We start from the raw sequence: 13820 nt of genomic DNA, 5'->3' as shown, positions 1-13820 counted from the left end.
TCATAACTCTCATAAATCTGAGCAATATGTTGCATGACGGTTCTTGACTTCATTGACCAAACATTTAAAAAGTATGGATAACAGAAAACATTAAACACGGCTCCTTCTGATCGAGGCCAAAAATACATACGAATACAAAGGTTAAAGTTCATATCAGTTGTTTTGTTTCTGGTAGCGTTTGTGTGCGTGTGTGTCATCATTCTGTTGATAGCTCAAAAAGTTTTGAATGAATAATATAATATAAAACTTTGCAGGGAGTGGGGTCATGTTAATTAATTGAAATATGGCTCGAGCCACCGAGGTCATCAAGCTCAACTTGACGATTTATTGGTCGAAAATTGACAAAAAGGCTAATAGCTTAAAAACTGTGATTCTTATAAGTGCGCTATGAATTGTCAACACATTAAAAGTATTGAATTAAGTATAAAGAATTCAAATATCATGTCACAGCTGACCTCTGATCTCTCCTTTAAGGTCAACAGATTTACCTGAAGGATAACCGAGCTATTTAAACTGTTTCTTATTGCCATTGCTTGAATTGACAACATGTAGGTATATGGGGATATACAGGGATTCTAAATACCTCATTACGTTGGACCTCTGACCTCTTCTTCAATGTCAAACAAGGTCAAGCTTTCATTAAATTTTTTTTTAGAATTATAATTTTTTTTTGTATTTGTAACATTTAGGAAATGATACTGGTGTGTGGGGATTCTAAATATCACATTTATGTTCAAATATCATGCCACAGTTGACCTCTGACCTCACTTTTACATCTGCATTTCTTTAAAGTTGACTCCAAAATGTGTTGTTGCTTTTAAAGTATTTTCAAGAGAATGAGCTACCTAGTTAGTTAGAAATATACTGTAGTATATTATAATTATATAATAAACTCAAGCTTTATGTCTAGTTATTTACAAATCAATACCGATAATCCGCATTACCTACGCTTACACAATGTTTGTGCAATCAAAGGAAACCTCTGTCATGTTACACTTTTCTGATTTGTACTGCAATACAAATTTCTTTATGTGCATTTAAAAAGAACAAAGAGTACCAAGCCTTTAAACTATAAGTGATATTTAACCATAAATTCATAGAGCACTTTAGCCTATAAACCCAAAGCACTTTAGACCAAGACACAAGTCATGGTGTTTTTATACATCTAGATGAAATACTTTTATATGTTTTACTATTATGAACTGTTTATGGAGATTACCATAGAACAATAAAATAAGAATAACAGTGTAATAACAACCAAACAGCTTATAGTATTATTTGCTAAAGGTTACACTTTTTATAATACATTACAGTATTTTTACTGTGGCTATAAAAGTTAAAGGATGGCAACACTAGTTTTCATTGTCAGTGTTTTACTGTCATTTAACAGGGACATTTGTTATGGTGTACTTACACACATCTACATTTTTATGGTGTAGTATTTTATTATGTTTACAATTGGGCATTAAAAATCATAACATTTCAAAAACAACTATGTCACTGTGGAAATGAAATGCAACATAATGAGTAAAAAGTTTTACTAAACATCTAAAAAACAAATGGGGTTTGTGTGCGTGCGTGTGTCTGTGTGTGTCCTCAGATCCCTTGTTAAATAATTGTCTTTTGACTGAAAAAGTGACTTATCTTGCCAATAAAACGATACATTATGTTACATTTGTTATCAATGAAAAATGGTTGACACACAAAAAAAGTCTTCTAGTCTAATTAGAAAATAAAGATAATAAAATCTATGAAAAGTTTTACGATTGATAGCTCTAATTGTACTATTTGTCTTCATATGTGTGTACAATTATACTACATGGTTAAATAATGTACACAGACTAAGTTAACAAATCCCAGAGGCCCGGGTTGACATTACCTCAATATTTTGCTCATGCGTCACAGCTTTTGCTGTGAAAGTCAGGTCAAACTGGTCCGTCTGTCAGTCGGACTGCTGTTTTTCCACCCATAACCTGCCCAAGGTGTTAAAATGAAACTGACACATGTGACATGTAAGTATGATGTTTGGCGTCAGTGGGAGGCATGGCTCCGGGGCGTCCGGCTTGTGCGCTGCCTAAAAACTTAGACAGGAGCTCAAGTTATGCCTCATCGTTTGGGACAAGTGTGTGTTAGAAAATCTGCATGTCTGTGCGGTGCAATAAAGTAAAATATGTTTCTTTTAATGAGTATTTAAGGCCTTAAAGCTAGTGTGTCAATCTTGAAGATATGATCTGTGTTTAACGGTCTGTAAGCGACTTGTTTCACTATCTAGAGTCAATGTTACTGACGCTGATGACATGATTACTGATGTCAAGCAGAAAATTTTTTATCATGTTTACTCATTTACCCCAGTGCTTTCAAATGCACAATATCTGCTTTTAAGACACAAACATAATGTACAGCTGAGGAAGGAAATTTTAATTGTTGTTCATTGAATTTTATCAATAAAATTTTTTAAACTAATGTTAGAGCACAGATTGCCAACCTTTACTATCAAAAGAGTCAAAATATCTTTTTGGAGCTGCAAAACATATTTAGGCCTTATAATAAGTAGGTCAGTTAAGTAGGTAAATAACAATTAGCCTTTAATGAACTAGTTTGCAGTGGGCTATTTATGATTATTTGAGACTTTATTTGGTAAAATGACATAAAGTCAACAACAAGAACAATTGTAAAGTGGTGTGAAAACATATTATAGTGTGCTGGCCTTCTTTGACAAGCTATAAAGTTATGTGAAATTAGACAGTCATAGTTAGGGGAACTCAGGATTAGCCATTGCCAGCTATATGTATAAATCCAGGCTAGGTACAACAGTTGAGGTTCATCAAAATTAAGAGGATAAGATGTCAGGTGGTAAGAAAGGGTGAAAACATTTGTTCGATGATCTGAAATACGTAAGATCCGGGGCAAATACTTTTTCACAGCTCTGCAACTGCACAGAGTCATGTGAAACTGTATTTGTTGACACAATGCTATGTGTCATCAATGACAGACATACAAAGAACAGCATTAAAATAGTTGCCCCAAGCACACAGCTCTGGCTACAACCACAGCAGCTCCACTCACCTGCTGTTCAAACCTTTATTCGTTAGGGGCAGCCAATCAGAAGAATGTTGGTAGAGGTAGAGGATATGATAAGGGATCATTTCATACAGACGATGAGTTGAGGGGATGGCAGGAATAATAAGGATTATTTTAAATCATGTATCATACAAAGCTACTCAAATGGAAGAGTCCAAGAATAAGGAGCACTGATGCATCTCTTACTGTGGATTATTTAGACACAAACACACAAAAACACATCAATCATGTATTTTGTAACTGTAACTCATTTTATTTCTAAAAAGGGAACTCATCATTAACAAACTTATTTGCTTAACTTCCTTGAACACAACGTTACCAAATCAGTTTGTATCATCGCTGCTTACTGATGGGATACTGCCATGTTGTAGCAGCACATCATGCGTTAAAGATGATGAGATGGCAGATTGTTGTGCAACTCTGCCACTTCCCACTGTTGTCAATGTCTGAGAGGATGGATTTGTGAGTTAGTGTTTTCGAAGGTCTTAGTGAGAGCGGGACTGTTGTCCTTATCTGATCTGCATTTTAGCGTGGAGGAAGCAATCCACTGTCAGCAGCTGCTTGTGTAAACCAGGGGTGAAGCTGAGGAAAAGAGGAAGTGTCAGCTTGTGTGCAGAACAGGCTTAAGAGCATTTTCAATTCACACTGAAAGGTTTCTGCAAAGTTCACCTCCTGATGGCTGAGTTTGCCGCCAAGAGGCCAAATTTCTCTCCCGTGTAATGTTTTCACAGTAAGATAATGCATGCACACAAAAAAGAAGTTTTTCAGTACATAAATATGTTGCTGATTCCCAATGTGGTCTAAATGCTTTTGACTCTAAATAACCATAATACACATTTTATCTTTCTTTATTTGACGATTGTGAATCGAATATATTTGGGTTTTTGGAAAATGTACACTAACCACTAAACTTACAGCAACCTGTGGATAGAGACTCAAATAATGAGGTCATAACAGAGATAGGGTGAGGAGCTTGGTCATTTGAAAGGACTTTCAGATCAAAAAGACTCAGTTAAAGTGGTAAAGGCATCTCACTAGGCATCTTGCTGCCTCCTAGGTGATGTTTTCCAGTTAGTATCTTGGTGCCCCCCCGAAAAGCTGGAGGAAATGGCTGGGGAGTGGGAGGTCTGGGCATCTTTGCTTAGATCTGCCTCAAGGACCCGGATCCAGATACCTGGCAAAAAAGATGGATGGATCATCATATTGGAATTTAAAGGACTTACTGATTAATTGAGATAATAAATTAGATGTTAAAGAATATTAAAAACAACAATAGGTTCAAAGTCAAGATAAACAAAATACCTACTTATGTGGTGGTTTATTTATAATACAGTTAAAGTAAAACCAACATGTCTGATCCTGAGCAGACTTGTTGGCCGCTAAAGAGAGTTTTGTGTATTTAACAAACCCTTTTTATTCATTGTTTCACTTTATTACAAGTCATGAATTTACCAATCATGGTTTCTGGAAAGTACCTAAAAATTACAGTTTACTGTAAATTTGTGTCTTTACCTTAATTGACTGTCTAAACAAGGTTTAAAAAAAAAGAGTCACAAAACAAAAGATTACACTTTTAACTCTTCAGTAGCGCAGATCAAAACTTCACAGACTGAGCCTATATTCGTTCAACTTTAGCCCTGTTTAGAGATCCTTTAGGTGGCATTTGCTCCACAAATAGTTAAATGTTCTCTCTGATCCTCTGTAAATGTGGTCTAAAAGAGCGCAGTAAGCACTTACAGGTCTGTGCATGAGTCCAGAGCTGTGTGAGAAAGTGCTCTTTGTACTGCTGCTGCTGCCGAGTGCCAGCTACTCATCACATGTCACTGGTTAGAAGACTGAGAGAGCAGCTATTAAAAGGTTTTGTGCATATTCGGAGATTTCTAATGTTATTCAACTTGTAATTAAAGAGAAAAGGGATTTCTTCAGTGCGTGTATTTGTTTTAGACAGTTTGTATCGCCTTCATTCCTTTGGATTTTTTTATTAATAATGTGCAGTAGCTGAGCAATTTGCCAAGAAGATCTACAAAAAAGCAAAATAACAAAATACACGCAATTATTCCAAATTTTACTTAATAAGGCAGAAAACATTCCAGGAGTTTAATGAGGGTGACAATACATCCAACAAAACCAACATGAATTAATTTTATTAACATTTTCTCCAGATTTCTGCATGTTTGATATTATGCTTGATGTATTTAGTGCCTCATTAGTTTGTTATTCAGTAATTTTGTAAGTTTAGCTCGTCTAAACTAAGATATGCAATCAAAAAATTGAATAAATTATATCGCCATTATTCAACAGCCACTGTAGCAGTAATTTAAGTCTGGATTTGCCTTTGTGACACAAGCAGGGTCATGTCATCATGGGGGATGAGGAGGAGGAGAAGGAGGGTGTGAAGGCCAGCCTCCTCCCTCCTCCTCCCCTCGTTAGTTAGGAATTTGTTTACCCTCCGTCTCAAGCCGTGACCTGTAATGGACCACGAAGCCCTCTGGTCAACACTGGATTACCCAAGAGCCTCTCCTGAGGGCGAGGAACACACATGCACATGTGCACAAGCTACATACTGGGCGATAGGCCGCCTAAGCCCTACTGATAACAACCGTTACTAATGGCAATTAGCCCATTAGATCCTTGTTAATGCTCAATGACTTAAAGATAGTTTGGGTGAATGAATCTGGGAGTATTTGGTCAATGTGGCCTATCTCGTTTTACCTCTGTGTCCTTTTTAGAAGATATAAATCCCTGTTCAAACAGAAGGTGATGGTGATTTCCTCACAGTTTACCAGGAGTGATGTGGTTTGAGGAAGTTGGTCGATGAGTGCTTTAACATTTATGGCATGCAAAACTTTCAGAAATGAATATCGGAGAAGAAAGTGCCTCTATATCTGAGTTAGGAAATGAAATGAATCAGCAGAAATGACAGAATTCTGCATCAGATTGGGATTTGAGCTAATTGTAACTTAAATCAAAGGTCAGTAAATAAATCACTTTAATTAATATAAGGGAGCCTGCCATAGCTTGCTATAATGGCAAGTTTTTATAGTAGTTTACATTTCCATTTTTAACAACTACCATTTATCCATCAGAATACACAGACCACAGTGCTGAACACCAGGAGCCAGACTACCTGAGTATCTAAGTAAGTACCTAAAGCTTAAGTGGTGATCTTTAAATTTTGTTGGTGTGTTCAGTGTCTGTCCACCTCGAGCTCCATTAGAGGACTTTGTGTTAATCCGACAGGGATTCTGCAGCACCCCCCCCCCCCCCCCCCCCACCAGCCCCAGGCCTCATACGTAGGAGATAGGATGGCCGGGGATGGTATGAAGGCTTGGAGGGAAGCCCAAACACTGCTAAAATAACTCACTAGCCTTTTTCCCCCCTCCCCGCATCCTTTCTGTGAGCAAAGACAACACACACATACCTGTTTGATGAATAGGAGTTTCTGCCTGGTCTGCACTGAAAACACCTTGGAGTGACTCATTCTATACACACAGACAAAGAAGAAGAAGAAGAAGAGATAGAAGAAAGCACGTAAATGTAAAAATGGGGAGTTTTTGTGTTCCCTGCATCAAAAACATTTGCTTACTCTTTAATACAAGGCCAGAGTTGTATTGAACAATGTTAGGGAGTTTTTTCCCCTTGAAGGATGTAAAAGGATAATGCCTTTGTGAATATTTTGCCCCCCTATTGCCCCCCTTTCAATCAGTGTCAGTGCTATTCCCTGACAGCAAAATACATACCAGTCGGCAACCATCTGTCAACCACTGGGAGGGAATAATGCGTGTTTGCCAACCAGTTTTTGAACTGTTGCTGCCAGTCTGTGGGTAAAAGTGGTCACAAAGAGGTGTCCTAGTTTGCATGGAAGACAGAAAATGTTCATCTTCAAAGGAAAAACCGTGCTTTTCTGCTGCAGCCAACACGTTTCAAAAGGCACAACTTTTACTTTGATGTTAATGTGCTCCATTCCCGGTCTCAGAATTTGAACTCAATGCCATAGATGACTTTGCACCTAATTGGTTGTATTGTCAAATAGCATAATTCAAACACCACTCAATAGTTAAATTTTTGCCAGTGCAGTAATTTGCAAAAATATTGATCTGTAAAGTAGATATTTTAAGAAAAACTGCTGAAAAATGGCAGAACAATTGCAATACTCTGTAGTAATTAAAAAAAACAAACAAGCTCGTTACTGAGATACCACTTTGATTAGAAGTAGTAGGAGTATTTATTAGTATTTATATCTGTTATGTTGCATGTTGGGAACATTTTCTTCATCATAAACAAGGAGTACACAACAGTACGAAAGTGTCTTGTCTGTGGATGGTGACCTGTGCAGAGACAAGTGCAGAGGTAGAGGAGGGGTGGGGTGAGTGGCAGCTACCTTGTGACGGAGAGGAACGGATGAATTATGGGACTTTTGCATCAAGCCTGGTGGTACGGTTGCACAAAGTAAACTTCTTGGAAGGGAGTTTCCCTTTAAAATGCGTTCATTGGAAAAACAAGCTGGGTCTGAAACAAAGAGTAAACAAATGTAGATGAATAGGTGGACGACATGTTCTGTTTGGTGGGGCGAGGAGTGGTGAGTGAAAAGCAAAAAAGAAAAATGCTGTTTGACATCTTTTAATTTAGAGAAAGTTCACTGTCATTTCGTGCCAAGTGAAAATATCTACTGATGCACTCTTTATAATATGCCTTAGTCCAAAACAAAGCATATAGCAGTTGAAAGGAGACGTCTACAAGAAGATTTAGTGACAAATATGAAAATTCAGGGAAGAGAAGTTAAAACTGGGCAAATGACACGAATGCCTGTACAGTAAAGGCAAAAACAACTGAATAAACTCTTGCACAGTGGCCTTGCTATTCAACCATTTACAACACTTAAAGTCATGATCAGCTTTTACCTGAAATGAGACCGATGCTCAAGTGGGGAAAAATCTTTTTTGAACAAAGCCTACAGTATCTGTAAGAAGTCATGGGTGCTGCAATGTTTATCAAAGGACTCGGCTGTTGTCAAAAAGACAGATAGTCACCCTTTGTCAACATTATTTTACGTAATGACCCTCATTATTTATTTGGTGACTACAGTTGGACTGACCTAATGTAGGCTGCAAGCACGTTTCTCAAAGCTCTGACAACGGCATTCTCTCTAATGACGCATCCAGCGTTTCACCAGGACCATGCACTGCATGAGAATCCAAGCGTGAAACACACTAAAGCAACAACGGCTAAGCAAAAGCTTTACGTGACACTTTGAAGTGCATTTCATCAGGAGATTACCGACAGGAGGAGGAGGAGGGAAAAGAAGATTGCTCTGAATTTACTTCATGGTTTTCTGGCACACTGTACACATGGAAAAAAGCACTGAAATCTAAATTAATGAAAGGAATTTGCCATTTCAGACGGTTTCGCCCTGTCACTAGTCTTGTCATGGTAACTGATGCCGTGAGCAAACACACTCCCAACAAGCACGACATTAAAACTTAGATTCCTTCAGTTGTTAATGTTTTACACAGCTAAGGCTCATAAAGCAATAGCAATAGCTCAAATGCCAAAGTATATGTATGTGTACGTTGGTTTGAGTCCGTGCCGTATTATCTGCGTGCACGTCTGATTTCGGGTCAGATGTGACGCGCTGCGCTGCAGTGCTTCATCACTGCACTGTGCAGCAGAGATGTTCGTCTGACCAGAAAACTCTGGTCTGAAGTGCGGAGCACGCTTTGATGTGAGCCTAATATGGCTTGTAAAAAGGGGGATCCTGCACTTTGAAGTGTTGCCTGACGCTGTCCAGACACAACTGCCTAAGTGTATGTGTGTATGTATGTGCAGAACTTGGGCTGTAGTAGGTCTGTGAATGTCATCCCAGACTTATAAAAAAGTGATGTAAACATTGGGAGAGAGGCCTAGATAGGAGAGAGGTCATGAAGGAGACTGCTGTCATAGACCAGGTTATTACGTTCTGCAGAGCATCCACTAATTCTTTTATTTAATTTTTTGTATATAATTGAACCGTTAGTGAATTACGAGCTGTTTTTTTCCACCACAATTTAGGACAGATTTAAAGAAAAAAACTGCAAATGAAAAGCAGATTATGTACTTAATTGCTTTGCGCAAATTTTAGAAGTTGCTTCAGCAAGTTGGAGAGCTGCTGGAGGCAACTCTCAAATCAGCTACCATAAATCACTGCAAGAAGAAGAGGAAGAAATCAAGAAGGCTGCAATATAATGACACAATTAAACAGCAGTAAAACATTAAACATCAGCCACTTCTTAACATACCTGAGGAGTACATAATTGATGCTTTATTTAGTGCAAGTTTGTTTTTGTAGCACTTATTGCAGCATCACAATTTTCATATATTTTAGTCCAAATATTGAGAAAGAACAAGATGAAAATGGAGAATGCAGCAGCTGGATGAAATATACATTTCGACTTTGCACTGGTTTCTACGAGCACTATTAACTATTATTCTTGTTTTGTTCATCATTTTATGCTTTAAACTTAGCGTTTTCGCCCATGTAGAGATTAATTTTCTATTTTCAAATTGTTTGGTTTAAGTTTTCTCCCTCTGGACATCACTCAGTATTTCCAGATTGCATTAGAGTTAACTGGGTGATTGAGAAATTATCGCCACAACCCTAAAGCTAAGATAGTTGTGATAAGTTGTGATAAATAGATCATATTATAATATATGTGCCATCTTGTTGGCAAAGTGATTTTTAAAGCATCAATCAAAATACCAATAACACTCAATCACTCTGATTGGGTATGGGGGCTATTGAGGGAAGTGGGAGAAAAGATGGAGAAACAAAAACACAATAAACAAAGAGTTTGTCTTTTAATTTGCACGTTCCTAAAATCACAATTTGATTTTTTTTATCGCACATAATCCAAATGCTATGTTGCATTTATGTATCTTTCCAAAAAGCAAACAGGCTTCATATCACAAAAACAGAAATCTATGTAATATTTTGTACACGTGTAAACATTAAACTTAAAAAATGTGTGACTGTCTTAATATATGATGGTTTGCAAAGACTTTATCTGACCAAACAAAGGTATTTTCTTTTACTATTTTATGGACCGAAAGGATCCTTTCACTATGTAATAAGCTCAAACAAAGATAAAGAGCTGTAACGACAGACATAAAAACCCCAAAGACCTTCAGATAACACATTAAAAAGGGAGTTACTCAGCCTTGGCTCTTCACAGCCAAGTTATAGCACATATTAAAAGAGCTGTGACTTTGAATGTGTCCGGTATATCGACCAGTGTTAGTTGACAGCAATTATTAGAAGTAGAGAAAACACCTTTAGTTTGCAAAAAGTGCTAAAAATTCACTATGAAAAGAAAATGTGAAGACTAAGAACATTAACATTAACTTTTAGTCAGATTCTTGCAGGCAGGACCTGGGAGTTGGTATGTTTGGCAGGGTGGGGTGTATAGGAGCTGGGGGCTGGAGAGTATAGATCACAGTGCTAGTGAGGAGGAGGTCAGGGCCAGTGCAACTAACTCTTCTACTGATTGTTATGAAGGGCCATGTGTCAGCATCCATCTGACCACTTTATAACTCTTGCCTGTTCCCTGCGCCTCTCCGGCAAAAGGTCCTAATGCATTCTCTTTGACCTTGCTGGTGTAAATCAAATATCTGGCCTCAGATCTTGTCGAGCTGCATGGTGCTGTATATGTGTGTGTGTGTGCGCGCAGGGGTGTGTGTATAAGGGAAGTTATGTGGGCCTGAGTGACTGAAAGAGATTTAAGAAAAGAAGGAAAGGAGAATACAGTTTTGTTACTGCTGCTCTCGAATGAGCTAACCAATCTAAAAATAGCAGATACCAGCAGCAGGAGCTATGCCAGAGGTAAACACGCATTCGGTCACATATATTTCCCATGTTAAAAATAAAAAGATAAGCCTTTGATAAGATGAAAATCCTATGATGAGGTCTGAAATGGAAAGAACTCGGTGCGGTTTGGGTGATAGTAATGGTTTGGATTAAAATAAGCACTTAGCAAGAGTTAGCAAGATTAATGCAATGATCTGTGCTAAAGGAAGTAATGCTGACAATCGGTTTAAAATAGGTATATAAAAAAACCAAAAAAACAGCCCGCTGCATTAAAGTGCAAAATAGCGTTGGCCACTCCACTGACCTCCATATTCCTGCACAGGCTTTTTGGCTCTGGAGCTATGTCACCAAACTTCCTGCTTTGCTCCACATATCATTTATATATAGTCTTTTAAGAGTGCTGTCTTTTGGAAAATTGTTGATTAATTTGGCCTCATGCAACCACTTAATGGTGCTTACCAACAGAAGATACCCATTGTTCATCATACCAGTGAGGTCTTTTTAATAGAAGGTCTCCATGTTCGGTGAGGAAAAGCTTGCATATGTGTTTTTTCAAATTATTCACTGGGAAAACTTCTAAAGATAAATAAAGCATGCTGGAGTGGGCGTTTCTATTGTGCTCATTTACACAGGCAGAAGTAAATAAAACTTAGCTCTGACCTGTGATGGCCAGAGATGGCTAGTGATCAGAGCCAAACTCTGATCACTAGCCAATGTGTCAATGTAGGAGATGAGATACACACTGAATATTCAGATACACTGACACTATTTTATTAAATAAAAATGCATTGTGTACTCTTTATTTATATTAAAAAGGATACATCTGGTGGTTAGCACAATCACATCACAGCAAAAAAGCCCTGGGTTCAAATCCAACTGGCCAGATGGGACAATTCTGTTTGGAATCTGCTTGTTTTCTTCATTCTGCTACGACAAGGTCATAATTTGGCATAAGCAACATGAAAGCATGGATTCATCCAGCCTTGTATCAACAGTTCAGGCTGCTGCAGTGGTGTAATGATTTGGGTAATACTAACTCAGCATCATTTAAACTCCAAAGCCTACCTGACTGTTGCTCCTGCCCATGTCCATCCCTTTATTCCATCTTCTGTTAGCTCCTTCCAGCAGGATAACACAGGATGCCACAAAACTCAGATAGTCTCAAACTGATTTCTTGAACACGACAGTGAGTTCACGGTATTCAAATGGCCTCCGCAGTCACCAGATCTCGTTCAATACAGCACCTTTGGAATGTGGCTGAACAGGAGACTGACATCATCAATGTGCATCCAAAACACCTGCAGCAACTGTGTGATGCCATCGTCTCAATATGGATGAAAGTCTCTGATGAATGTTTCCAGCACCTTGTTGAATCTGTGCTATCTGTGATTAATTACTGCACTTCTGAAGGCAAAGGGGTTAAAAAAAAGTCAGCAAAAATGGATGGTTTTTACCAACAAAATAGCAGACAGTCACAGGTCAGTGACAGAAACTAGCCAAGTTCCTGTCAAACTTGGCTAGTTTCTGTCCAAAGCTGACATCAGCTTCTGTCAGTGATGGACTTTTAATGTGGCGAGACATTAAATTTCCTGTGACACGGTTTCACTTTTTAATCAATCAACACCAAACACTTTGAGAAATGTACCGTGCAACCACATCAATGTCTGCAGCTCGGAGAAAATGGACTTTAACCGTTAGTCCAAGCAAAAAAGAACTGACATTTAGCCATGAAACCACAGATGGTTTTATCCTCAGATTAATATTTTTTAAGAAAAAGTACTAAGAGTATAAAAGTTTCAAAAAAAAAAAGAAGAAGAAAGAAATGAGATCCCTTTAACAATGACTCTATCTTGCTGCCTTTGTATTTTTTTTTAAACTAGTACTTTGGCATTAACATACAATAAAAACACACTGTCTAAATCTAGAGTCAAATGTCTTGGTGCACTACTGGCCTGTGAGTTTGGGTGTGTCTTAAAATAACTCAAAGTAGATTTATACACTCCTGGACAAACATGTCATGCACGCAAAGCCCTGAAATACATCACATACAGGATTTACTCCTAAAACAAGAAGGTAGCAGCGGATCCATCACAACAATGATGTGAAATAGGATAAACATATCAATAATAATAATAACAACGGCAACCTTTCTTTTGTGGATAGTTTCCATGTCATTATGTCTACGATTGCCAGAAACTCTGCTCTCAGCATTCCCAGCATTCCCATGTAGCTCTTGACCCCTGACAGCCTTAAATTATTAACATTCCCATATGGGCTTAAACCCCTTGATCGCCGCTTGCAGCTACACTTTTCATGTGTTTTTCATATTACCGCAAGAATTGACACAGAAGATAAATATCTTATTCTTAATCAGGGCCTGTGTGTGTTTGCATTTTAGGCCTCTGACTTCCTGTTTATCTGTCTTGAAAGTCTCACAATCATGTACTAAATTTTACTTTTTGGAAAACTGCAGTCAGAAAACTCTTCATCTATCATGCCAAAGCCCTTGCAGTGTTCTCAGTGAGCACCTGAGGCCAATGGGGGGCAGTAGTTTGCCTCTTTCCACTGTAAAAACAGTGACTCAACTTTCTGCTGCTGTCTTTGTATCCAGGACCACTGACAGCACACAGGGGCCAACTGCACAATGGGTTATGAATGAGCTCCCATTTATCACAATTAATCAGTGGGCCAAACCCATTAACTGTCAGCCGGAGGACGAGTTTGTCTTTGTAAGAATGACAGACTGCTTGACTGTTCAAATGCTTGAGACGGCCCCAGTCAGTCGAGGAAAAGGGGGTTTGAAACAGAGCTGGGATCTGTTTGTTTATGGGTTTTTTTGGAAAAAGTCACTCTTCTTTGTAGTTTCTTCAAAGAACCTTTAAAGATGTGTATTTTTTAA

General features: G+C 38.2%; 1 protein-coding gene across 14 annotated transcripts in view; it reads right to left on the bottom strand.

Moving 5' to 3' along the window:
• Positions 1–3313: 3313 nt before the first annotated feature.
• LOC145431459 (uncharacterized) overlaps positions 3314–13820 on the bottom strand; it is a 70650-nt gene continuing 60143 nt past the window's right edge. For 4 of the 14 annotated variants that reach the window (XM_080307274.1, XM_080307279.1, XM_080307278.1 and 1 more), the window contains 5 exons: positions 7463–7590; positions 6822–6899; positions 6503–6563; positions 4117–4255; positions 3314–3663 (listed from right to left, as the gene is read on the bottom strand). In XM_080307274.1, the coding sequence (XP_080163400.1) occupies positions 3591–3663; positions 4117–4255; positions 6503–6563; positions 6822–6899; positions 7463–7504 (393 nt within the window). In that variant the 5' untranslated portion in view covers positions 7505–7590 and the 3' untranslated portion in view covers positions 3314–3590. Of the gene's footprint in view, positions 3664–4116; positions 4256–6502; positions 6564–6821; positions 6931–7462; positions 11634–11986; positions 12127–13820 lie in introns of those variants that run through there. The other 10 variants (XM_080307280.1, XM_080307284.1, XR_013911765.1 and 7 more) reach the window with 8 other exon arrangements.

The sequence above is a fragment of the Astatotilapia calliptera genome, chromosome 10 (assembly GCF_964374335.1).
Source record: "Astatotilapia calliptera chromosome 10, fAstCal68.1, whole genome shotgun sequence".
NCBI classification, from domain to species: domain Eukaryota; kingdom Metazoa; phylum Chordata; class Actinopteri; order Cichliformes; family Cichlidae; genus Astatotilapia; species Astatotilapia calliptera.
Note: the sequence above shows the minus strand (reverse complement) of the source record. Positions and strands in the feature narration are given on the sequence as shown.